Source organism: Ambystoma mexicanum, chromosome 10 (assembly GCF_040938575.1).
Source record: "Ambystoma mexicanum isolate Mex_15411 chromosome 10, UKY_AmexF1_1, whole genome shotgun sequence".
In the NCBI taxonomy this organism is placed as follows: domain Eukaryota; kingdom Metazoa; phylum Chordata; class Amphibia; order Caudata; family Ambystomatidae; genus Ambystoma; species Ambystoma mexicanum.
This window is the reverse complement of record NC_090932.1, coordinates 1,007,068,782-1,007,095,679: the sequence shown is the minus strand read 5'-3', so window position 1 is coordinate 1,007,095,679 and position 26,898 is coordinate 1,007,068,782. Positions and strand designations below refer to the sequence as shown.

General features: G+C 48.8%; 1 protein-coding gene across 12 annotated transcripts in view; it reads left to right on the top strand.

Annotated features, from left to right (window-relative positions):
• Positions 1–26,898, top strand: part of EIF4G1 (eukaryotic translation initiation factor 4 gamma 1) — a 1,670,216-nt gene that overhangs the window by 1,044,658 nt on the left and 598,660 nt on the right. For all 12 annotated transcript variants that reach the window (XM_069618798.1, XM_069618805.1, XM_069618804.1 and 9 more), the window contains 2 exons: positions 8,287–8,350; positions 8,950–10,866. In XM_069618798.1, coding sequence (XP_069474899.1) covers positions 8,287–8,350; positions 8,950–10,866 — 1,981 coding nt within the window. The remainder of the gene's footprint in view (positions 1–8,286; positions 8,351–8,949; positions 10,867–26,898) is intronic.

The following is a 26,898-nucleotide window of genomic DNA, read 5'->3' as shown; positions in this document are numbered from 1 at the left end:
GCTTCACAACCCAGGATCACTGAACCTGATGGCCTGGCTCCTGCAGCATTAAAATTCGGGGGCTACGATCTTCCGGCGGACTGCAAGGAGAAACTCGCCAAGGCCAGGCGTCATCTACTTTAAAATCCTACAGACTCAAATGGAAGAGATTCACAATTTCGTGCTGTTCACAGAAGATCGACCCTCTGAGGGTCACGGCCCCTCAGATACTGTCATATTTGCTGTCGTTGGCTAAATTGGGGCTGTCTTGCACCTCCAAGGTTCATCTGGCGGCTATCTCCCGCTACACCAGAACCCAAGGACAACCCTCCTTGTGGTCGCACTGGTTAGTCGAGGAATTCGTCAAGGGACTATTACGCTCGTTCCCGCCAGTGAAGGCTCCGCCCCCAGTGTGGGAGCTCAATGTGTTGCTTACTAGGCTAATGGGAGCCCTGTTCGAGCCTATGCAGTCTGTCCCACTCGAGTTTCTTTTGTGTAAAATGGCTTTTCTCGTGGCCATCACCTCTGCACGACGAATTGGTGAGATCCAGGCCCTATCCTGTAAACCACCTTATTTGACTTTCCACGAGACGAGGGTGGTGCTGCGGACGCACCACTCCAGCTGAAAGGACTTTGCACTCATTGGATGTGGTTAGAGCGCTGAAGTTTTATGTGGCCCGCACGAAGAGTTTCTGGAAAACTTCTCAGCTATTTGTGAACTTTTGCCCTGTGAACCATGGGAAGGCCCTGTCCAAGGCTTCCATTTCCGGGTGGCTCTCCGGCTGCATCACTGTCACCAGTTGGCAAACCTACTGTTGCCTGCCGTCCGAAAGCCCATTCTACCAGAGTGATCGCTGCTACTACGGCGTGCCTGTCTGGTGTGCCCCTGCTGGACATCTGCAGGGCTGCTACGTGGAGGTCGATGCACACCTTCATGAAGTTCTACTGCGTCGACGGGGATTCCAGGGAGGAGTCCAGAGTCAACCCGGCAATGCTGCGCAACCTGTTCGCTTGAAGGTGAGCCTGATGAGGAGGTAAGAGATTGCTTCTGTTGAGTCTTGCCACCTCCTGTGTTTGCATGTGTGTACTGCTATGCATTCTTTATTCATGAGCATGTGAATCCATGCCGGAGAAGGAACAAGTTACTTACCTGTAACTGTTGTACTCCAGCATCGGTCTGGCATGGATTCACATACGAACCCTCCCGCATGCCCCTCTGTGGCTCTTCTCTTGTTCCTACTGTCATTTTACATGCTATCGAATCTGAAGATGGCTGCCAGAGCAGTCATTTTCTGGGGGCAGTATGACCCAGAGCTCAGTGATTGGTTTATTGGAGAAAGACAGTTTATGAATGAAAAACTGTTTTTTTTCTATTACTGAGGATTCCCAGCCTGGCGCAGAATATTCATGAGCATGTCTGAACTAGCAAAATACTTTCATCAACTCAAAAGCATAACCCACATGCAGACATTTTGCAGCCCCCTAAATATCTGACACCTACCATCCTCTGCACCTTGATCCCGTCCCTCAGCAGAAATGTCACAAGACAAAAAGGTCAATAGTGCTCAGCTGGCCTTGATCCAGTGCTTCACAGGCACTGATCTCAACTCTGGGCAGGAAGCACCACACACAAGTTACTTCACAAACAAAGATTCAGACCTACCTAATCTGATTTAGCAATTGTCGTACTGAATGGTCTTCTGAATGTCAATCAACTGTCTGCTGCCATCTAGTGGGCACTTAAAGTGAAACAATCATGCTGTTATGTTACTTTGCATTTATATAGCGCCTTATGTATCATTGGTATGATCTCAAAGCGCTGGTAGGTTGAACGCCCTCGGCAACCGTAGTTCGTCATTTGAGAGTCATAAGGTGCATGGATGCACAGGATATGTGTGTGCAGCTGGTGTGGTGCTTGCATGATGGCTGCTGCTTAGCGGTAGGTGTGGTGGTTGGGAGGTCAGGAATGTGTTCATTCTGGAGGGTTGACACCCTGACTGATTTCTGGCTGTGTTAGGCCGGAGGAGACGATTAGGCTAGCGGTGTGTGCTCAGCTAGCTGTTTTCAATTAGGATGAGTATGTGGCTGGTGTTATTATGAGAACAGCTATACCGAATGTTTTATAGTATCTGTGTTCTAGTTGAGTGGTGGTGTATAGGAGAGAGTAAGCGTGGGAGTGCGATATGGTGGTTTTCAGTAAGGCCGTTCCATGTACTCCATCCGTTCCGTGTACTCCATCCGGCTCTATTCCTTCCATCCGGCGCTATTCCTTCCGTTCAGTTTATCTGTTTTAATTTACACTGGCAGTTTTAGTTTCTATTTTTCTCGATCGGGTTTCTGGATTATTATTTTTGATTGAACAACCTTGGGTTACTGTTTGTCGCTCTTTATACTGTTTGTGTTAATCGATTTTTAGGGGAACAGCCACGTTTTCAGTAATTTGCAGAAAGACATGAGGTCTTCGGTGAGTCGGATGTGGGGTGGAAGGGAGTTGCACAGAGTGGGGGCCAGGGCTGAGAAAGATGATCCACCCAACCTGAGTTGGTTTTTGGTATCACTAGGAGGTGGGCAGGGGTTGATCTTAAGAGTGCGTGGTGGATGGTAGGGTCTTAGTTTGTCATGAAGATATTGAGGTCTGGTTATATGCATTGCTCGGTGCGAGATGCATAACGTTTACCGGGAGCAAGTGCAGAGTTTTGAGAGCTGGGGAGGTGTGATCGCTTGGGCCAAGTGCTAGTAGCATTTTGTGCTCTTTGTAGTTTAGTCAGGTGGTACGGATGGACCCCGAGGTAGAGGGAGTAGCTTAGTCTAGTTGGGAAAGGAGACATATGGAAAAATGCGCCTAAGAATTTTGAGGTGGTAGTGGCAGGACTTGGCGATTTTGTTGAATTTGTGTGAGAGGGTTAGGTCAGAGTCGAGAGTGCATCCAAGGTTTTTGACGGAGGTTGAGGTTGTTGGGGAATTGCCCATGGCAGGTGGCCATGGTAGAGGGTGCGGAAGAAGTTTGGTGCTGCCACACACCATGATTTCAGTTTTGGAGGGGTTTAAAAGGACGTGGTTTGTGGTCATCCAGTGATCACTGTCAAGGTGGCAGGCAGAGAGGTCGGGTTGGCTGCTGGGCTCTGAGGTAAGGAGTTTTAGAGATTAGTTGGGTGTCGGTGTAGTTGCAGCACAGGATATTGTGTGAGCGGATTATTCGTGGGAGGGTGGACATATAGCAGTTGAACAGGAGGGCTGATGGGCACGCTCCTTGTGGAACTCCGGGCGGCGGAAGTGAAGGAGGAGAGTTGGGTTATTTGGTTCCTATTTTTGAAGGATGCTATCCGCTTTAGAGAGTTTCCACAGATTCATAGGGAGTGGAGGCGGTTGAGGAGGATTGAGTGGTTGATTGTGTCAAAGGTGGCGGATTGGTCAAGAAAGATTAGTGCAACGCATCCCACAGAGTCTGCAGTGTTTTTAAGGTCATCCCGGATTGAGGTTAGGGTTGTTTCGGTTCCATGTATGGGTCTGAAACCTGATTGAGCGCGGTCTATGAGATTGTTGGCTTCTACAAAGGCACTTAGTTGGGAGTAAGCGGTTCGGTCGATGAGTTTAGCAAGGTGCCTGGTGTTTGTGATGGGGCAGTAGTTTTCTGTGTCGAGGGAAGTTTTTTTTTAAGAGGAGGCTTGACATGAGCATTTTTGAACACGTCGGGAAAAATTCCAGAGTAGAGGGAGTTGTTTATGATCTTGCATGTTCTCCTGCACAGGTAGATGCGAATATTTCTTTGAGGGTTGAGGGTTGAGGCTGGGCTGGGCAGGGGTCCAGCGGGGAGCCGGATGGTTTGTGGGCAGAGAGAAGTTTGAGAAATTGTTAAGTTGATATTGGTGTGAAAGAGTCGGAAAGTTGGGTGGGTTGGCAGGTGGGGTGGGTGGATTTTGTGGTGGGTGCAAGAGGGCCATTTTGTTTAGAGATTTGTTCTAAGTGGAGAGAGAGTGAGTCGCAGGGTGGTTGGGAAGGGCTTGATTGGGTGGTGGTGGTGGTACATGATGGTTTGGTGAATTCAGAGATGATTTTGAAGAGTTATTTGCTGGGGTTTTCACAGTTCATGATTCGGGAGTTGTAATGTGCTTTTTTGCTTTCCGGATTTCAGCTTTGTAGTGGCGATGGTGCCGGGCCAAGGTGAATCTGCTCAGGGTGGTTTTGTCTTTCTGCCATTTGCGTTAGAGGGATTTATATAGTTTTGCGGTCTTCAGTCCTGGTGTAAACCATCTAGGAAAAGACCCATGGCGAGCGGATGATTTGCAAGTGGGGAAGAGCGGGATTAATGAGGTATTGAGCCATGAGTCAAAGGTTTCGGAGGATAAGTGTTCATGGTGTGGGCGGGTAGGGGGAGGAAACTGAAGGAGCGCGTCAGCTAGGTCGGGAAGGATTTTTAGTTTCTTCCAGCATTTGCGTATATTTGGAGGTTCTGGTTGGGTTACGGGGAGATGTGGGGCTAGTGAGCGAATGGTGAAAGAGACAATGAAGTGATTGGACCAGATGATGAGGGGGGGGGGGGGTTAGATGTATCTGGTCGTGGGAGCTGAAGATGGCATCAAGGGTGTGCCCTTTATAGTGAGGTGGCCCGTTTATGTGGGTATGGAGGTTAATAGAGTCTAGGCAGTTGACCAGAGAGTGGGTCATAGGGTCGGTGGAGATGTCAAGCCAGATATTGAAATCTCCTAGAAGGGTGAGGTTGGGATGGTTTAATTGGATGGTGGCCTTTGAGGCGCAGAGGTTGTTTGAGAATGGTCTGTCGTAGCCAGGAGGTCTGTAGATGATTAGGAAGCTGTGGGAGAACGAAGGGATGGTTTTACGAGGATTGATTTGCAGGAAGGGATGGTTGGCTGCCTGTCTAAGATTGAGGCGGAGAAGTGTGACTTGAAGGTAGATTGCTACTCCTCCTGTAGAGGGTCGGTTTACTGGGATGAGCGAGTAGTCTGGGGGGGGGGGGGGGAGGCTTCATTGGAGACAGGGGCAAAGTCGTTCGAGAACCAGGTTTCCATGATAAAGACTTAGTCGGGTTTGTCATAGGGAAGGCGGTCAAAGATGCTGTCTGTTTTTTGCTACAGATCGGGCATTGAAAAGGATGCATCTTACTTCGGTAAAGGAGGATGATGTGGGGGTTGCAGTGGTGGTGGAGGATGGGAGGGGCAGTGGGTCGGAGGCGGTTGGGGCAGTGGGTGGAGGCGGGTGAGGGGAGAGTGGAAAATGAGGTGAGGTAGAGGTGGGGGGTGGTCAATGGGAAGAGTAGGCGGGCGGTTGAAGTGATGGGTGGGGGGAGCTGTTGGACAGGTGTGTGGGGTTGGTTGGCTTTGGGTCGGGGGACTTGAAGGTGAGGTGTAGGGGGGGTTGGGAGATTGAGTTGTGGTAGGCGAGAATTCAAGGGAGAAGGGTTTCAGGCAGAGGGGAGGGTGGTGATCGACATTGGGAGATTGAGGTGGTCGTTCATCACAGGAGTGGTGAGGAGTACTGAGCGATTGAGGGAGACTGGGTACGTTTTCTCTTCAGGGCTTTTGTTGCGGTTGGTGTGTGAGAGAGGGTAGGGGGTTCGGAGGGTGAAAGGGACTTGGCTACTGTTCTTGCCAGGGTGAGACATGCAGTTTTTATGGAGGGGAAGGATTGGGGTCGGAGGGGGATGTTGGGAGTTGATGAGGGGAAGGGCGGGGATGGGTGTGCCTGGGAGGCTGGGCGGGCCGATAGTTGTAGGGGCCTGGGGTGCAGGCATGATGATAGTGAGCGGGTGGGTGGAGGGGATGGGAGGAACAGGGGTCTTAGGGTGGTCGGCTCGCCATTGGGCTCCTCTGGCTTGGTGTTTGGAAAGGGGATGGGTTGGGGATGAGGGGGAGGGTGGGCTGGTTTGGGATGGGTTGGTTTTTCTGTCTTGGGAGTTGGATAGGGAGTGGGCTGAGGATGTGGTGGAGGGCGGGATGATTTGGGGAGGGGGAATGGGAAGTAGGGCGAGAGGAAAAGCAGGCGGGCGCGAGCAGTTCTCTTTCGGCAGGTTAAGTTTGAACATAGGAGGATTTTTTTCACACATTCCAAGTTCAACTATACCACCAGATGTTAATTGATCACACTTTCTAGGTTTACCTGTACTACAGTTAGGGATAGTTTCTAGGTTCAACGTAAACCACAGCAAGATATTATTCACACTGTCTGAGTTTACCTATACCGCAGTTAGGTACCCATTGTAATTCGGCAGTAGCACAGGAAGATATTCATACTTTAAAGGTTAACTATACCACAAGATATTATTTACACTTTATTTATACATTCTAAATCGAATTGGACCAGTGTTATGCTATTAGGCACACTCTCTAAATTCAATGTTGATACAGTGAGGATATTAGGCACACTTTCTAAATTGAACTAGACCAGTTACGTTACTGGCTTACTTCTAAATTCAACTTTGGCTCAATGAGGTTATTAGACACACTCAATTGAATTAGACCACAGTTACAGTATTAGGCACGTTTCTAAATTCAACTTTGATACAGTGAGGTTATTAGAAACATTTTCTAAATTGAACTAGATCAGTTATGCTATTGGGTACACTCTGAATTAGGGACACTACTAAATTCAACCATGGCACAATGTGGTTTACGCACACTTTCTGAGTTTGGGAGGTTTGTGCAGACAATATGGATGCGAGAATCACCTCACTTAAACTAATCATGCATGCTCAATGTTGTTGGGAGTACAGTCTAGGTGCAAGAAATGACAATAGGGCTTGTAGGTTTAAGTGGTAGGGTGGTCTGGAATGAAGTAATTGCTTCAGTCCCCACCCATACCACACTTACTTTTTGGTGGGTGCTGGCTTCCTGCGGATAACTGCAGATAAGATCTGGAGCCGTCCTTTGCCTTGGGGTCCTTAGCCGATGGGGCTGCACGGGCAGAGAGCTGCCGCCGGGAGGGTCAGTAATGGCTTGGCCACACAGACTCCTGACCAATCGGGGCACGGTGGGTGGGTCGGGAGGCGGGCGTAAAGGCACCAGGAAGTCGGGAAGCGCTGAGGGTTGCGGGAGGGGATTCTGGGCAGATTGCCACCCTACAAATGCCTGGAGGAACATATAGAAATGTGGGCAAACGTGACCAACTGTTAGTATAACCCGTCTGGCCCCTGAGCTTTCAAGAAAATTGGGTGTTTCCAAACAGTACCCTTGATTATATTTTTGGAATGAATCACTGCAGTCCACTCCCATTACTTAGCTAGCCTGTATCAAATTGTTACTGCTTTTGCTGGGTTGAGTGATCTGGGTCCTTCTTTGATACATTACTTTTTATTCCGTTTACCTGTTGATTGCTGTTAAGGTTGACACCTTTTCAGCCCTCCTTGTTACCTACAATGTATAAAGTGCTTATTAAAACACCTGTTGCTATGTTTCAAATGTAGCAGGGAAAACTGTTAAACTCACTGCTTGTTCATATCCACAATGTCTATATTGACACTGCCCTTAACCGAATGCTCTATTATATAAATAGTATGTTTGCTGTGTATTGCCTATAGGCTTTTATTGTACTTTCACACAAGCCAATCCCCTTCTAAGAGTCAAGACTGCTTGCTTTGTCACACTACCAATGTAGCGTTCAGACTAACGAGGCACCCTGTTTTTCCACTACTTGCTTGATCTTCTGAAAAATCTCCTTAACAGTGCTGCTAATGGATAGCTCATAGAATTACTTTTGAATGAGTAATGTGATGTGCAGCAGTGAAGTACCTCTTGAGGAGTTCCTGCTTATATCCAGAGGAGGTATCGAGCAGCTGAGTCAATATTTAAAGTAGCAACTTCTTAAACTTGTTTTTTTTTTAACCATTTAGATTCCCATCCTCAAACTCTTGTGTGTTCGCGATCATCTTAAAGTAGGAGCTTCATAGATTGGTGTTTTTGTATGTAGATTAAGGCTTTGCTATTGGTCCACTTGCTGAGTCGTTTGAAATGACTTAGTTTAACCAGATTCATAAAACTACATAGCCAATGTGGTTCTTGAGGGCAGGGGGTTGGAGAAGAGGTCAAGTGACTTCTTATTGCCCAGGTGTTAATGTGTGGTATCTGCCTCAGGGTCATCTGGGAGTGTAGGCAGCATCACTTGAGGTCATAGGTGTTTATGATGTAATGGACCATGCCGTCTTCCAGCAGTTTTGTGGCTCCAGTGTGGTGGGAGGAGGGCAGCTAAAGGGGAGAGTACACAAAAGGGGGGGTGGGGTAGGGGGCAGAGTGCAGTTCTGATGAAAGGCCTCCGGTGTGAATAACCTGCTGCTCTTCCTCTCCCCCTCCCCTACAGTCCATCACTGGTGAAGTGCAGGCCAATGGCGAGAGTACCCATGTAACAGTCGTCGTGAGACCAGGTTAGTACAATTTTCAAGAACTATCGCTGCAGTACTGTAGAGATGTGCACTGCTCTCTAATTAACTTTGGCATGCTGCCGTTTATGACATCATGTTGGCATGGTTAGGCATTCTTGTGTAACCCATTCAGCCTCTGGTCAAGGAGGAGACTGAAGTGCTGCATAGGTTAACTGCTCCTGGTGGATCAAACCACGGACAGGGTGTTGCAGGAATATACACTGTCAAAGCTAGGAACTGCTCTTGCAGACCTATCTTAGCTTTAGTCATTTTCTGTGTGGTTGCTGCTAAAGTGAAATCCTTATACACGTAGACCAAAAGCTGGATGGAGTTATTTGGGCAGATGGACGCCATTGTGACTGATTGAAAGGAATAGAGAAAACTATTGTGACATTTCTTAGCAGGTGCCTGATGCAGCCACACTGTTTGATGTTAAATATGACAGTAGATTCCAGGTACATAAATGTTAATTTTCTTTGCATGATCCATAGCCAAAACCAAGTAGGCTCTTCCATTAGTTGACTGTGCTGAAAGAAAGCCAACAGCATATCTTTGAGGGTGTATTAAAGGCGTTATATCGATTAACTTTTTTCTTTTTTTAGATGACCGTCCAAAACCTACATATTTTGCGAGAAAGCAATCGCCAGAGATTGTAAAGTTGGGAAGTCTCTCACCTTCCCCTCCTCTTCCTCCAGCAACCGAGGCAGAATTTGATGGAACCACTGGACTAATCTTAACAGGAGCTGATTTTATTCAACATTTGCCAGCACTTACTTCAGTGTCTCAAACCCAGTCTTCTGTCCCTGAAACCGACATCCTAGACGAAAGTCCACTCACAGAGGTTGTGGAGATTCTGGCAGAGGAGGAAAGAGACAGTCCTTTGTTAGAGCCTACTGTTCAGCCGGCACCCTTGGGAAGACAGGCAGAAAAGCCAGAGAGGCCTTTTATAGATGAGCCTGTGGTAGAGTCCCTGGCCTCTGCCCTCGCAGAACCCACCCCCTCCCAGGCCGTAGTAGAATCAAACGGCATACCCGAGGTGCTCCCTGTTCTCCCTGCCCAACCTCTTCCTCCTACCCAGCCTTCTGTAAAGCCGGAGCTACCTATCCATCTCAAGCCTCTTGCTCAGCCTGTTATCAAGCCACCTGCTGATCTGGTGCAAACCTCCCAACCTGCAATTCACCTTCCTGTAAAGCCTGAATCAGAGTTGCAGCCCAAACCTCCTGTTAATCCGGCTGCCAAACCTGCTTTACAGCACCCTGCACAGCCCAAGACATTTGCCCAGCCATCTGCCCAACCTGCTTTACAGCACCCTACACAACCCAAGACTTTTGCCCAGCCATCTGCCCAACCTGCTTTACAGCACCCTACACAACCCAAGACTTTTGCCCAGCCATCTGCCCAACCTGCTTTACAGCACCCTGCCCAGTCAAAGCCTCTTGCCCAGCTCCCCATTGCCCAGCATAAGCCCTCTGCTCTATCTGAGCCCAGTGTCCAGCTCTCTGCTCTTCCTGAACCCATAGCCGAGCCCCTATCTCCAAAGGAACCAGAGCCGCCGTCCCAAGCCCCTTCATCGCGGGAGCCGCCAGCCCCTTCATCGCGGGAGCCGCCAGCCCCTTCATCGCGGGAGCCGCCAGCCCCTTCATCGCGGGAGCCGCCAGCCCCTTCATCGCGGGAGCCGCCAGCCCCTTCATCGCGGGAGCCGCCAGCCCCTTCATCGCGGGAGCCGCCAGCCCCTTCATCGCGGGAGCCGCCAGCCCCTTCATCGCGGGAGCCGCCAGCCCCATCATCGCGGGAGGCGCCAGCCCCATCATCGCGGGAGGTGCCAGCCCCATCATCGCGGGAGGCGCCAGCCCCATCATCGCGGGAGGCGCCAGCCCCATCATCGCGGGAGGCGCCAGCCCCATCATCGCGGGAGGCGCCAGCCCCATCATCGCGGGAGGCGCCAGCCCCATCATCGCGGGAGGCGCCAGCCCCATCATCGCGGGAGGCGCCAGCCCCATCATCGCGGGAGGCGCCAGCCCCATCATCGCGGGAGGCGCCAGCCCCATCATCGCGGGAGGCGCCAGCCCCATCATCGCGGGAGGCGCCAGCCCCATCATCGCGGGAGGCGCCAGCCCCATCATCGCGGGAGGCGCCAGCCCCATCATCGCGGGAGGCGCCAGCCCCATCATCGCGGGAGGCGCCAGCCCCATCATCGCGGGAGGCGCCAGCCCCATCATCGCCAGAACCTGTCATGGACTCTCCTATTGCCCAGCCTGAGGAATTAAAACTGACCAACGGCCTGACAGGGGCACTGGATGCTGAAAACACAGAGGAGCAGGCTGAATCTGACATCAGCCCCATCTCCGAACCAGAGGAGGTGAAATCTGTTCAGCAGATAGTTGCTGTGCCTGTTTGTATTCCTCCAGTAAAGGAAGAGGTGGCTGTGAAAGAGCCAGAGAAGATGACTAAGGAAACTCATCCTCCAGCAGTGGCGGCGGTTGCTTCATCTGCAGATAGTGTTGAAACAACTGTTCAAGGTATGTGTTCCTGCGTTCTGATCTTTTGAAAATGTCTTTTGGTGTTTGCATCTGTAGCGTTTTGCAGGAGCTCTGTCATAGGGGATGATGGATTATGTCAAATTAATGACATGGACAAGGTATTCACATACAAATGATCATCATTTTATTGTATTTTAAATTAATGAGTCAAAAATGAAGTGGGTGTATTCAATTCAAAGGGGATGATGGAAGTACTTCGGCTCAGGATTTTGAATCCATAGATTTTCCTTTTTCGTTTTTTGATATTTTAATCTACACATCAAGCAGATAATTAAATTGGTTGTCATGTACTGCTAATCCTGTTTCAGTGGTTGTAGTGTCCTGTACACACTGAGACTGGGTTTTCAAATAGCCAGGGTTTCAGTGGTAACAAATGGACTGGAGTGCAACAGAATGCTGCGCCATAGAACTAATTTAATAAACCACAAATTAAAATCAAGCGCAAACAAATTTGGACAGAGGGAAAAATATGCAACCAGTTTGAGCCTTTAAGGTGTAGGCATGTGCGTGAAATGTCAAGAAGTGAATGTGCGATCTAACTTTGTGAGCGGACAGTTGTGCATATTGCATTACTCTTCCTTCGTTTTCTGTTGACTTCTCTGGCATGCAGAGAGGATGTTAGCACGTGTACTCACGAGTTACTACACCCCCTCTCTGACACTTATTTACTGAGACTCTAAATGCTGCTTTGGATAGACAGGCTCTAAAGTGGGTCAGAACCTGATGGTCTCTCGCAGTCCTTATTCAATCTAAGTCTCTTAGCCCCCCCCCTACCTTTCCTAGGTGAGGAGGGGGTCCTGTATTTGGACCAGGCTCCTGCTTGCAACCTATTCACCACTGCTACCTTGTGTCTACCCTGTTCACAGCACTACACCTGCTTCCATGTGTATGGTTTGGTATATCACAGAAGGACTGAGCAAAGGAAGATCAAGCGCAAACTGAAGCTGTCTGGACACCTAGCTTGCAAAACCTTGATTCCACCTAGTTTCTACATGTGACCCTGGGAGATAACTGGGCACCTTCCCATTAACTAGACTAACTCAAATCCTGGGCAGCACGGCCCCTCTTTCAAACGGGCCTATTTATTTCTCAGCCGATTTGTCAGTCCCTATCAGGAAGCACCTTTTCCCAACACTGTTCTATGCTTTTACGTGCCAGAGCCCAACATGTACTTAAACAGGCATGTAGTTACTTTTAACCATACCCTAACGGCAAGAACTTTACCATTCCATGGTATGAAGGCTTCATCATAGGAGTAGGCTCTACTTGCAAAGTTTTCTATTCAAGTCTCCCCTACAATGCAGTACTGTTAGACTGCATCAAGGAGATGTTCCATTCATTGCCAGGTGCCCTGGTTCTGTCTGCTGCCACATGTCCCATTGGCGTTTGTTGGCACAGACCCTAAACCAATTGCCCAGTCTTCCTCAACTCCCCTGCCCCACCACTTCCATCGCCTCCCCCTTGTCTGTAAAACTCTGCCATGAGAGACTATTCAATGGATTGCTTTTCTCTTGCAGATTCCTCATCAGATTTCCTTCTGATGCTTGTAAATCTTCTTAGAATCGCATGCTTTGACATCTTGTGGTAATTGCAGTGTTGCATATTTCTTTCGAAGTTCAAAAAGGGACGTTGACATGGGTGTGACTGTAACACTATCCCGAACGTGATGTGTAGTGCACATAAGATCCTTCAGTGCGTCAAGGTCCCCCCGGATTGTGTTTTTTCCACCTTTCTGGTCAGTCGCTTTATGCAGAGCTTGTGTTTCGAGATATAAATCCTGTTTCCTGCGTCTTTGACGCACCCATAGACTTGACTACTTACTTTTTCGACAAACCTCTTCGATGGCTCTCCCTGTTTTGTCCTCTGCAAACATTTCTTGCCACCAGCGACTCGACGGCTGTCGACCTTGCTTGGGCCTTAAAATAGGGACCCGTTTTCTCTAGGCACTTCTTATGAAAAGGGCTTTTCTCCCTCCCCATTCCTTTTCACATCTGTCTGCTTTTCCACGCTATTAAGTAGCAAATTCTTTTTAAGTCTTACCCTTCATACAGCCGCACATTTGCGTGGAAAGACGCTCACAAGGAGTGTAACCGTCTCCCTCGTGCTCACGACGAATGGCATTGCAAGGCCTGTGGACTCTTTAGGGCCAAGATACCTAAGAACAGGTGCACCAAGCGGTGGGAAGCCTATGCCATGTAGGTTGAGTGTCGCGCTCCTGTCGGCGCCTCAGACACGGATTCCTCAAGCACACAGGGTTCAGTTCCAGAGACCGAAGATGTTACTGAGGAGTCTGCCTGTTCCCAGTCCCTCTAGCATGCCATCAGCAGTGCGATGGGGAAATCACACCATGGCGACACAGGCACACGTTCTATTTCAAAGGCCAAATGCACAACCCCTCGGTCTCCTTTGGGTTAGTCAAGCAAGCTATTGGTGCCCATAGGCCCGTCAAAGGTTTTGGTGGGGCCTACTGACCTTACGGGTTCAACGCATGCTGCTCCCCTGAAATCGTGGTCTGCACAAGGCCCCGAGGGTTCTGTCTCGCAGGGCGCCATCCCTAAAATGTTAACTCATGCTTCGTAGGCATTGGAAGAAATGCCGAAACTTGCTTCCCTAGTGAAAACTCACCCCAATCTCCGGGAAAATCATTCACAGGCCTTTAGGTTATACCCCAGCCGCCCCTCCCTTGTCACCTGCCCTACAGAAGGACCATGTTCCTTCTAACCCAGCTTTCCCCCTTCCAAAAAAATTACTGTTCCTCTGCCTGGAATAGAGAAAGATTTGAATCCTGCATGAACGAAATGTCAGAATATATTGACTTTTCTGGGCAGTTTGACAAGCTGAAAAAATGCAGGACAGTACAATTTCACCTTTGGTACAAGCCTATACTACACAGTTTAAGTGGTAGCGGAGCAGCCAGACTTATCTCAAGAGCAAGTGAGCAGTATCAAATAGTTACACAGAGAACAACAATTACTATGATTCAGGCAAACACTGACTGAAGGTTTTCAAGTAAAAGAATTTACATTTATTTCACTTTTCAGTTGTATAACATTACACTATTATAAGCAATCTAAAAATCACTCTTAATACACCACTTCCCTTAAATTCCAGACAAGTTAAGCTCACAAAATGAAGTGGGAGCAAAATGGCACTCCAGCAATTTAAAAGGGAGGGAAAGACAAAAGTTAACAGAAATGGACCCACACCAAAAGGTAAGTACTCGCGGCAAGCGAACAAGAGAGACTACAATGAGAAAATCAGATGGAAAAGGATTAGGTCCAAAGTCAATGGTTCAAAAGTCTTTTACTCAAGATATTACAGTTCAGGGTAGTTCACGGTAAAGTTTGTGGCATGGTTTCCGGCCGAGGTTGGTTGGTAAAAGTTAGTTCAAAGAGGACAAGCCCTCGGATTGGAGAAAGATTTCAAACACTTTCACCGCAGATGAACGAAACGAACAACCGGATTTGCACAGTACCTTAAAACGGAGAGGGGGCTGTAGCTGAGGCAGACTTTCCTGGTAGTTCCCGCAGGCTCACGGTTCCTGAAGCGACCGTTGGACTGATCAGAAGTAGGAAGACAGTAGGGTCCTGCACTACCCAGGGAAGAAACCAGCAGTAGAGCTAAGCAACGAATAAAAGGTGCGCTCCTTCAAACCCGAGCAGGGTCCGACCTTCCTGGCTATCCGGCCCACTGTAGCTCTGTACAGCGAATTCGACCAGAGGGGGGGTTCCTGGCTTGCAGTTTGGGTGAACTGGTTGGTCCCACCAGCTCAAGGGAAGAAGTTTCCAGGAGGATCTTCTCTGTCGTCGGATTGTGGAGATTCAGAACTGCAGCAGAGCTTCACCGGGCAGTTCAGTTGTTGTAGGGGTCCTCTTCTTCCAGTTCCCCGTTGTTTCTTTCGTTCTAGTGGCGACTCTGCTCTTCCAGTCCCAGAGACCTGCTTTTTATGCAGTTTTCCCCCATTCATACAGCCTGGCTGTCAATCACATAGCAGGGTGGCTGGCCTGTCAAGGCCAGTCCCCTTAGCGAATCAGACAGGAGTGTGACTTGGGTTACCAAAGACACCCATGGCAGGGGTCCTAAAACCCCCTTCCTCACATCCTGCCTACCCAGACTCTCAGGCGCCTAAAGGAGGGCTTCTGTGTGGAAGCCCATGAAAAAGCGATGAACAAAGGGACCAAACCTGGTTTGGCTCGCAGAGTAAAACACAAGAGCGACTTTAACAAAAAAATGGCGAATAAACCCGGCCGGAGCCAAAATAAAATGTATTTGGTCAAGTGGGTTTATGTTCGAGGCTAATATAGTAGCCTAAAACATTGCCACGTTTATATAAGATAATCGCGGTAGGAAAGTTAGGGTCGATACCACTGCCACCAGCCAAGTCTTAATGTAAAGGGAGCACAACAATGCCCCAGGAGGCACAGACAAAAAGGGATAAGAATTAACCCCTTCCAATGCTCCATGGAAGATTGGGGTGTACTGGGTCTCTGGTTTAAAGTGACTAAGGTAAATTTAATGCAACCTTACCCTGTTCTGGGGGACTGTAGTCGGCCCCCGAAAAAATTCAGTCGGTGAGAAGTCTAAAAGACAACCCTGTGTCACTGCATTGAAGGTGCTGTGTAACACAAGAAAAATATGGTGCCCGGGAGTAGGTGAGGCTCCAGTGACCAAGATCACATAAAAACTAGAAACACACATAGCAAAACACATGGTAAGAGTGGGAAAAAAGGCTCACACTCTTATCAGGTGAAAAAAATAAATCCTAGAAATCCAGCAAAAGCTGCTGAGGGACTCAGTAGGTAAGGGAATCAACCATTGAGAATTCTCCCTAACAGCGAGGGCTTTCTGGAGTAGAGTAATTGCTCTACACCCCAACCATGCCACACTTGGTTATGATGGGATCCGTTGGCTGCTGGCTTCCTTTGCTTCCACTGCGCACACCTGCAGACACATGTTGGAGCCGCTGATGTAGGAGTTGCTCTTTGCCTTGGGGCCCTTAGCTGCGTGGGCTGCCGGGCAGAGTGCTGCCTGGGGTGTGGGGTCCAATTAAGACCAGAATGTGGACCAATCACAGATGCAGGGAGGATCGGGAGGCGGGCGGAGGAAGGGGAAGGGGAAGAGGAAGGGAGGCGGGTTGGGAAATGGAGGCTGCACGCGGGCCAAAGGGCACATAGAGAGACGGCCTAGATTCAGAAACCGGCCCAGAAGGGTCAGGGGACCACTTCAGCTCACCTGGGAACGTTGTGCTCGTAATGGCGTCCCACGTGAAGCTGAAGGCCACATACAGTGCTGGCCCATCTGGACCAATCTCTGATGTAGGCGGAGGGAGGGGAAGAGGAAGGGAGGTGGATTGGGAAATGGAGGCTACACACGGGCCACAGGGCATATGGAGACACGGCCCAGATTTAGTGAGGATGATGGAGGCAGGAACCCACTCGGGGAAGATCTGAGCCGCTCCTCCACCAGCCCGTGAGGGCTTGGGATTAGACGAGAACTTGCAGCCTTCAGGGAGATGTGTCAAAAGCAGTAACTGAGCTGGTCTTGAACCACGTCTCCATGAGAGCAAGGACGTGAAGGTCTGAATGGATGTGAGAGATGTCAGAGGATTGTTTGATGGCAGAGCGAGAATTGAGAGGGGGGGCTAGTGAATCTGGTTGCCCCCTTTTTAAAGATTTGTGAGGGAGTATTGGGGGGGAGCACCACTGGAGGTGATGGGAAAGTGGGGGGGGGGTTGAGGAGGGGGGATGGGGAGGGGGAAGTTGAAGAGATAAGGAAGAGCCCTGGGCCATGATAGTGCCATTATGATAGACAATGGTGCATTTGGAAGATGTGCGCCAAGAGCACTTCCATCTGGTGCTGCCAGTAATGGGAAGAGAAGGGGGAGAGGACAAGAGACCATATGGTGGGGGTCATAGGTTAGAAGAAGGAACGACCAAGAGAATCTCAGTGATAGTCTTGTCTAGATGAGCCATTGATGTAGGGGTCTGCGATGGGCAGACCAGGGTTGGAACTCAGGAATGTTTTTTTTAGTTTCTTCCTTCCAGACCCAGTGAGAGGGAGGATATGAGCTAGAGAAGCAGTTCGAAAAGTTAGGGGAGACTGAGAGCCATGGGTGGGAGAGAAGGGGGTGGAGGGACCAGAGGCTACCAGGGCAGATTGTCAATCACTATGCAACGGAATCACGCCAGGTGGCCAAGCAGACAGATCTTAGAGCATGTTGGAAATGCCCAGCTATACATTGACAAATTCGATTTTAGCCAAAAACACTAAAAGCAGTACAAAATGGCGGTGGATGCACACCTAAATTCGATTTCATACAAAAGCACACGATTTAGATGCACAGCTAGATATGATTATTCAACAAAGCACTAGGATGCACATGTTTGGAGACAATGTGGTGTTATGAAGACAAGGTTTGAGTACAATAACCGGGCAGAGTTATACAGAGCAACCTGCCATAAGGATGAGTGCTAACAAAGTTTGCATGGGCATTGCGCTAAATGACAGTGACTTCTTTACTTAAGACGAAATAACACTGTGAAAAATAACTTCTCCAGCACGGGGTCTGCATGGATTCACATGCTCATGAATATTCCCCGCCAGGCTGGGAATCCTCAGTAAAAGAAAAAAATCAGTTTTAATTTCTGGACTGTCTTTCTCCCAACAGCCAATGAATGAGCTCTTGGTCATACTGACACCAGCCAATGACTGCCTTCTACCTAAGCCCCTCCTCATGCAGCCAGCTTCAGATTTTTACCGCATGTTCGACTGTTGGGACTCCTCGTGCTTCGCTCAAGCTGTTACTGCGTTTTTCGCTTTCTTGGAAGAGTTTTACTCTTATTTTTTGGTCAATCGAGCCTTGTGCTCTATTGATCATCCTTCCGATTAACGGGGACAGGTTTTTCGAATTCTTCAGCGCCCCTCAAGGGTAGAATTCGTTGTTTCTTCTTGGAGGATTCCAGAAGATTCTTCAGGCCTATGCGCCCTGCTGTACTTCTGTCACCCAACGTGACCGTCAGGCGGAAGCCGGACCGACTCCCTAAGGGCCACTAATAAGGGCCCGTCTGCGGCTGTCCGCAGATTTCCACGTGGGGGCTGTGCGACCTACTAGTCTGCACCCTGCGCACTCCATCCCGCCCCCCCACCACCGACTCCAATGGACAAGCTAGTATAGCAAGACCTACGCCAAGTAAGTTGCCTGATTTAGTAAGACCTCCAGCGACACCCATCTTCACCTTCACCTACTAACTCTGTACCCTATGTGCCACCTACAGCCTTACCTCACCATAACAACAACCTAATGTACTGCACAATGCAGCCCTGCGAACCACACAACACTACTTTGTCGGTCTACTGCATTTAGCTTCAGGTATGGATCTACTTAAGGATTGCTGCATCTATGTGTTCACCTGATATTTGATAGCTGCATCTAGCCCATGTGTTCACCCGATATTTGATTGCTGCATATATTTTTTAATTGTGACTGAATCTTGCAATAACGGAATTTAATACAGCCTATCTCATCCATATAATGTTGGTACTCCTGACCACCATGATCCCTTTCTGTATAATACCCCACTCCACACCATGCACAAGAGGATACTTCATCAAGGTAGATGAAGGATTAGCCAGATTGGGATGTCTGCGACACCACCAATCCCCTGCCCTGCCCTACCCCACCCCACCCCACCCCACTCCATTCCTTCCCTCACTTCTTCCATTCCCCATACATAATGCACCCACAAATAATAATTCCTCCAACGCCACGAATAAAGCACTCCTAACTATCGCGAGCCTCAGCTACAATTCTACCAAACACCCCTGACCGAGCGAGACAAACAAGACCACACCCACCTTGGGTATTGACAGGCTCAACAGACTTATGGCTAGAACCAAAACTACCCACCTAGCCACCATAGCCACCACAAACACACCTACCAAATTCGACACCATCATGAATAACTGGCAACACAAAGACCATTTCAAGAAACCCATCAAACACTGAATTAATGCCAAAACCATTATTCACACCCCCAACTCAGGTAGTACACCTGGTACTACACAGCCTTGTGCACCCGGTTCTACCCTCAAAGGTGCACTTATTAACGTGAGATCCCTTGGAGCTCATGCCATAGAAATCCACAACCTCCTTGTGGACAAACAACTTGATATCCTGGTAGTCACAAACATGGCTACACCCTGCTGCAGGCCCTCTCCTAGCTCTTGCTATCCCTCCAGGATTCCGCATCCTTACGACAGACAGAACCAACAACCAAGGAGGCAGAGTCGCCATAATAGCTAGAACCACCTTGCAAATCGGAGCATGCCCAATGGAACAAATACAGGGCTACGAACTACTACTAGTAAAATGTACATCTAACCCTAAAACCTCCAATTTCCTGGTAGTGTACAGATCACTGAATAAAAACTCACCCCAACTTGGACATCCCTCTACTATTAACTCCCTTCATCAATCCTAACACTAAATACATCATCCTTGGAGACATCAACCTAGGCTTCAGTGATCCCCTAGATCTTAACGCCTCAGCCTTCCACAGTTATGTAAGATATGAATTTCGCACAGCTGATAAATGAACCCACCCATTCGAAAGGAAGAACCCTGGACTGGCTCCTCACGCTCGACTCAAAGTCGCTATTGACTTTCTTCCCTGTAGAGTGGTCAGACCATTTCGTCATCAATTTTACACTAAATAATAACATCATAGACCACACTATCCCCAAAAAACCTGATACCTTTTTGAAACCAGAAATATTAAAAAGCTCTCAGCAGATAACCTCTCCCACGCCCTGAATGCAGCACTAGCCAGTACGACACCAGACACCAACAATCCTGCTTACCTATCAGAAAGCTACCAACAAAGCCATACCCATACAATTGACCTACTTGCTCGCATCACTATCAAAACCCAAAGGCCAGACCAGCGATCCTGTTTCTGGTTTAACGAGGAACTAGTGTCCCTGAGGCGCACTAAAAGATTGCTTGAATACCTCCACAGGAAAAATAACAACCCAGAATCAGCCAAAGCCTTTAATGAAGCCAATAAAAAATATAAATCGGTGATAATCACCCAAAAAACCAATGCCTTTAACCTTCGCATCACCAATGCCTCCTCGGACAGCAAAGAACTGTTCTCCATCCTTAGAGTTAGAAAATCCTTGCCCAGTCATAGCACCCTCTAATGCTAGTAAAGACTGGTGCACCACAATACAAGACGCCCTATCATCTAAAATCCTACTTCTACAAAAGAAAATTGATAGCAAACAAACACTTAGCAGAAAAAACTCCACCCACCATCACAGCGAACCCATCTAACACCACTACCGGCACCTCATTTCACTTCACACCGGTTTCACACAAAGAAGTATTAGACACCATAGCCAAACTTAAAGCCTTCAATTGCAAAGACCAATAATTGATAAATAGCTTACTCCCAAATACAAAACTACCTAGAGCATCTCCAACTACTGGGGGACCGACAGTCAGGCTTCCGCCCCAACCACAGCACGGACACAGCACTACTTGATCTGAAGATCCAAATAGATGCCACCAGAGAAACGGGTAATGCTACCGGATCTCTCGGCGGCATTCGATTTGGTTGACCATGGCAAACTCTGCGACACACTAGCCATTAACTTCAATCTGTCTAAGGATGCCACTGACTGGATCAAATCCTTCCTAGAAGACAGGACATCTAGAGTGTCCATCGGCAAAGAATCAGCCGACCCCATACCAGTTCCTGTAGGTGCCACGCAAGGTTCCCGCCTTTCCCCCACATTGTACAATGCCTACACCAAGCTGCTCTTTGCAGCCCTGGATGCCATGTGTCATCTACACCAACTTTGCAGATAACACCCAGATCCTCATCCCACTAACAGGCAACCACAAGCAAGAGACACCGCTCATCAACCAAATCTACTCACTCATCCAAAATTGTATGGCCAACAACTGCCTTTGCCTCAATTATGATAGAACAGAGCTACTCCTACTAGGTTCATCCTCCAAAATTGACTCTTCAGCCGGATTATAAATCATTCATCATTGACGGCACCACGATCTCAGTACTTAAACAAGTTAAAACACTGTCTACTTAGACGCTACCTAACGATGTCAAAACAAGTATTCACCCTAGCCTCTTCCACCTCCTATACTTCTAAACTCATCTCCCTTAGTCGTAAATTCCTTTCACCTGATAATTGCCTTACATTAGCAAGGGCTTCTATACTTTCCAAGCTCTACTATTGTAACATCCGCTTCCTAGGCACCTCCAAAACCAATGTAGCCAAACTTCAATTTATGCAAAATAGAGCTGCCCTAGGCATAAAAAAATCTGAACATATCTCCAATATCAGGAGAGACAACCACTGGTTCCCCATTCAAGCCAGGCTTCTATTCAAAACGCTTAGCATCACGCATAAATGTATATCCAACAAAGCTCCCAAATACCTGATCAACTCAGTCATGAAGAAATCTCAGACCAGACTTCTCACATCCAACAATAAGTCACACCTCGAAATCCCACGACATAAAAGAGGGTAGCAGCTTCAAAGTCATAGCTCCTAAACACTGGAACACCTTACCCACCAATATAAAAAATGAAACCTCCTACCCATTATTTAAAACATCAGTGAAAACTTGGTTATTCAACCAATATTGAACTGGCTTAATAGTATAACTGTGATTTGATTTGTGTTGAAACTCAAAGGCCTTGAAATAAATGTATTTGTATTTTTAATATATCTACACCTGACGGAGTGATTTGTAAGTGTCCTTTACTCTGTGTGCTCATTGAGGTCTTTCAGTCACCCTCACACCTCCTGAGACCTAGTCTTGACCGCCGGCAAGCTACCTTGATTGGTCTGGCTTGTCCAGAAAGTTACCCTGTTCCAAGAAAACTAGGCTAGCCTTCTGAACCATGTCAGAGTTCAGAAATCCGTCTTAACATTCCCCAGCTGCATCGGTCTCCAGTCAACGCTTGCATCTTAATCCAAAAGTCTGATCACCCGGGCAAGCTAAATGTGGTTCCGGAGACCACCAAGGAGATGGCCAAAGGGGACCGAGACTCCGACCCGGCCCCCAAGGAAAAGACCAAGCAGGACAAGATGTCCGTGGCAACGACTAAGGCCAAGCAGGACAAGGAGCCTGGCCTGACCGTGAAGGCCCAACTGCACCAGAGTAAGGTGGCGCCTTCCATCGAGGTGGTGGTAATGTCCCTTTCGAAGACCGGGGAGGCAGACCCACACAGCGCCCTTTCGAAGGCAAAGCTGTCCCCTCCCAGCATCACCGGTGCCATCTGCCCCACTGACCAATAAGAGGAGGAAGAGGGACCCGCTGCCACCTTGCCACCTGTCACCACCTTCTCCGCCGCCCCCTTTGGTGAGACTGAGTCGAACACAGCGACAACGTGCACGAATGACTGCGGTTTGGGGAACCTCCCTCCGCCCAGATCCTCTCCGTCGGACTAGATAGGAACGTTGCATGCGATGATCTCCAGAGCATCAGAGTTCTTCCAGCTAACACTGAAGGAGAATGAGGGTTTCTCACACCAGCGCCTCGAAGCAAAGGGAAACGCCATCCTTTCAGTCCTGCTGTTGGGTGACATTCGGGAGGAAGGGCTGGCACTCATGAAGAATCCTTCTACAGCTCCAGCGACCACGGACCACCTAGAGAAGTACAGTACATAAGCGCTTGCGGGCCCAACCATCGCCGGACTTCTGCAGCGGGCAAGAAGTAGTAGTCTTCTGCAGCGTCCACCCCTCTTGACAAAGAGGGGAAGAAATTGGATGCGATGGTAAGGCGAGTGATATACTCTGCAACAACGATCATCATGGGCAGACAATGCCCTCGCTATTGTAGCGCGCTAAGACCGGGAGCTGTGTTTCAAGCTTGCACCTCTGCTGGACTTCCTCCCCAACGATAAAAGGTCAGAGGCGTTGGAGATTCTACAAGAGGGCGGGGTGGTGTCAGACCACGCCATCACGGTGGCCATGGACATCGCGGACGCGGTTTTCCGCCAGATGGGCTACTGCCTTTGCCGCTGTGGCTGGCTCAAGGCCACCAACTTTCGAAAGAGGTCCAGACGAGGGTTTTGGACATGCCCTTTGACAGAAACCATCTTTTTCGGGAAGGCTCTGGATGAGTCAGTTAGGCAGAATCCTGTGCAGTTTCCTTAGGGAGCACTACAGAAGATTAGGACTACAGGTGAGAGCAATAAATCCCCTTTAGTATCAGTCTGTACCAGAAAGATTTAGTTGGTAGCTGTGGCTGAGCAGTCACTTATCTCAAGAGAGTGATGAGCAGTATTCAGGGTTTACACAATAGGCCTACAATACTATGGCACAAGGAAACGCTGACCAAGGCTTTGTATTAAAATAGATATTTATTTTATACACTTCTAGTAAAACACATTTATCACTGTCAGCAAGCAAGTTAAAATAAGTCAAAGAAAAATATACACACTCCCTAGTTCAATTGTAAACCAAGTGAACCAGAGTGAAAACTGAGCAAAACGGCACAGTGAAAACATGCAAGGGATACTCTAGCAATTTCTCACAAGGGAGGGAAAGTTATACAGAAATATCTTCTTACACACCCTAGCAACACTTCCCATAAGTTTGTGAAGCAGTTTAAGCAAGACAGTGCATCAGTATAGAAAATACTTCAATGAAAACTGAGCAAAATGGCACATCACAAGTTTTAAAAAGGGGAAGAAAAGAGTAGTTATAAGAAGTAGGTGCACCAACACAGTTCTAGTTGAGAGGCAATCTAAAGAAGGCAGTTCTAACAAATGTAGCCAGAGTCAGTAGGCCTGTGCCAGAGTAGGCCTGGGCAAGGGCCCAGGAACAAAATGTTTTTGTAGCTGCAGTCAAGTCTTTGGTTAACGATTTCGAAAAGGTGGATGCAGAAGGTGAAAGACAATGTTAAGAGAGCGGGGTGCCCAACCCAACAGGTAGGTCAAGGATTTAAAACGCCTTTAGAGCTACCGCAAAGAACGGGCAGCCTGGCGGAACAATGTACCTTTTAAATGAAGAAGTGGCTCCTGCAGTGGCGGTTGTTCCTGTTTTGTTCGGGAGATACAGCAGAGGAAGAGAGGCTCTCGTCGTGGAGGAAGGTTCGAGTTACTGCACTACCCAGGGATGAAACCAGCCGTGGTGCTGCCCGACGAATAAAAGGTATGCTCCTTTAAATCGCGGTCCAGGTGCACTGGTGCCTGGCTATCTGGCCTCCTGAGTACAGGGTACTGGCGATTCGACCAATGCAGGTCCAGGAAGGCGATTGGCAAACTGGTTGGCTCCACCAGCTCAAGGGAAGAAGGCTCTTGCAGATGAAGATCTTCTCTCGTCGTGTGGAGAAAAGTGGTGAGTTGCTGCAGCAGGGCTTCACCGTGGGTTGTCGTTGCTGGGGTCTTTGGCTTCTCTCCTCTTCGGCTTCTTAGTGCCAGTGGCGACATCTTGCTCTTCCAGTCCTCAGGACCCTGCTTTTATGCAAAAGAGCCCCATTCATACAGCCTAGTGGAGTGGTCATCTTTGGCGGGAGACCCTCCAGCCTATCAGGATAGAGTGCGACATGGGTTGCTGAGGCAACCCTGTCCAGGGGTCCTACTCCCCCTCCCACACAATGGACCCATCCCAGACTCAGTGGCGCCGAAAGGAGGGCTTCTTGGCAGATGCCGGCCAAAAGGACAAACAAAGGATCTCTGACCTGGGTTGGGGGTTTAGAGAAAGACACGAGAAAGAATTTATATAAAATTTCTGACAAAACCTACCAGAGTAAAGTTAATATAAAAATAAACCAGCGGCATGTTAGAGGCTGTCAGAAAAAGTGGTAGCCTCGAACAATCGGAAAATCCCATAGGGAAATATTCGCGGTCGAATATTTATGGTAGTAACCACTGCCACCAGCCAGAAACATTTGAGAGGGACTGTACGGTACCCTCTCTAAAATGAAAATAAGGGAAAAACTATTAACCCATTCCAGTACCTCCATAGTAAGATGGGTTGTACTGGTTTAGTTCATAAAAATTGACTAGTAAAGTCAATTTGGACTTTATAAGCCCTGGGAGACAGTAGTCAGTCCCAGGGTATGGAGTCTGTTTGGGGGTCGCTACGACACCCCTGTGTCACTGCACGGAGGGTACTGTGTAACACATGTGAATAAAGATCGTTCCTGTGGAGGTGAGGAAAACCCCATAGACATTAAACACAAAAATGGCCTAGAACACACAACAAAAATGCCTAAGAGTGGAAAAAAGAGTCTCACTCTAAGCAGGAAAAAAGAAACAAACCCGTGCACCCCGGTGGGAGGCTGGCTGGCGAACTTCATCAGCTTGTGGAAGACCATTTCCACCGACCGTTGGGTGCTCTCGCCCATGGACACTCTAGACTTCCAATGGAAGTGTCCCTGCATACCACCAGTGGCCCTGCAGGGAAACCACGCCCCTCAGCAGCTGCTGGAAGTTTGGGCCATGCTAAAGAAAGGGGCGATGGAGTTAGTTCTAAAGCAAGTCCGGGGCTCTGTCGTTTATTCAAGGTACTTCCTCGTGCAATAGAAGACCGGGGGAAGATGGACCATTCTCGATTTGCGACGACTAAACAGATGCATAAAGTCCCGAATCGTCACTTATCAACACGTGCTTGGACAACTGGAGGAGGGAGACTTTTTTTTGTTGTTGTTGTTGAATCTGGAGGATGCATACTTCCACATCCCCATTGGACACCGCTAGTTTCTGCACTACGTCGTTCAGGGGAAGCATTACCAATTCAAGACCCTTCCCTTCGGACTGAAGTCAGCACCTAGTCTTCACCAAGTGCCTGGCGCCGGTAGCTGCCCATCTACAACTACAAGGGATCCACGTCTACCCGTACGTGGATGACTGGCTCATCACTGAGCATCGCAGTCTACCACACGGCGAGGACCGTCCGCCTACTGACGGATCTGTGCTTCTCAGTGAATTATGCAAAGTTCTGCTCGACTCCATAGGACGCGCGGTTCTTGGGATCCCAGCTCAACATAGTGTCATGCCCGACGTCTCCGTCGGAAGAGAGGGTAGCGGCCATCCTGGGCAGGGTGCAACGGCTGCTGTCTGATTATCGTCGTGGTGAGGGCCATCAAGTCGTTGCTCGTCACGATGTCGTCATGCATTTACATTAACCGACTCGGCAGGTTACAGATGTGCCCACTGCAGGAGTTCCTAGATGCCTGTTGGATTCAGGTGCCCGGAAGCTTCCAGGACAGGATTGCACTTGACGAGTGGTTCTGTCGGACGATAAGGTGGTGGGGCATGCGCTCTCATCTGACCTTAGGCGTGTATTTCCAGGAGGCCCCACCACAAAAGTAGACGGTCACGACGAGTGTGTAATGCTGGTGCCTGGTCTTCCAGTTCAAAAATACAAGGCCCCTCTAAGGACAGGACTGGACGCAGGTAAGCAGTTTCAGACGGCGACACAAGTGGATTCATTTGCCGCGGTCCGACTACACCTCCTATCTCGGGTCCAGTTGATGCTATGACCATGACATTTTCGCAAAGTTAAGTCTTATGGCACAAGCTGAAGATCACCTCCGAATTTCTAGGCCTCAATTCGGAACCGCAACGTCTGCAGCACGGTAGCCCAAACTCTGCTGGTCAGCCACTGGTTAGTCATGTGGCACTTCTGAAGGCTATTCTTCATAGGACTTCGAGCTAAAGTCGAATAGATGTTCCCTTCACTCCAGCAGTCCTGCAAAGGAGCTGCGACCCTTGAAGATCACCTACAAGACTGGGTTCTTCCAGGACAGCAGCAGAAGTTGGTCACCAAGCCTCCTTGAAATGGTTCCCCAGTCTCCTTGCAGGTCTTGCAGATGGAGGAGTCTTGACGCCTTCGGTTTCATCCACAATCTCCCTAGAGTGGGGGCAGGTGTCCTCTTATCCTAAAAGCCAGGTAAGAGCTGAAAATCCCACTAGCCAATGACATATCTGGCCCACACACACGCCAGCAGTGGTCCAATCAGGACCA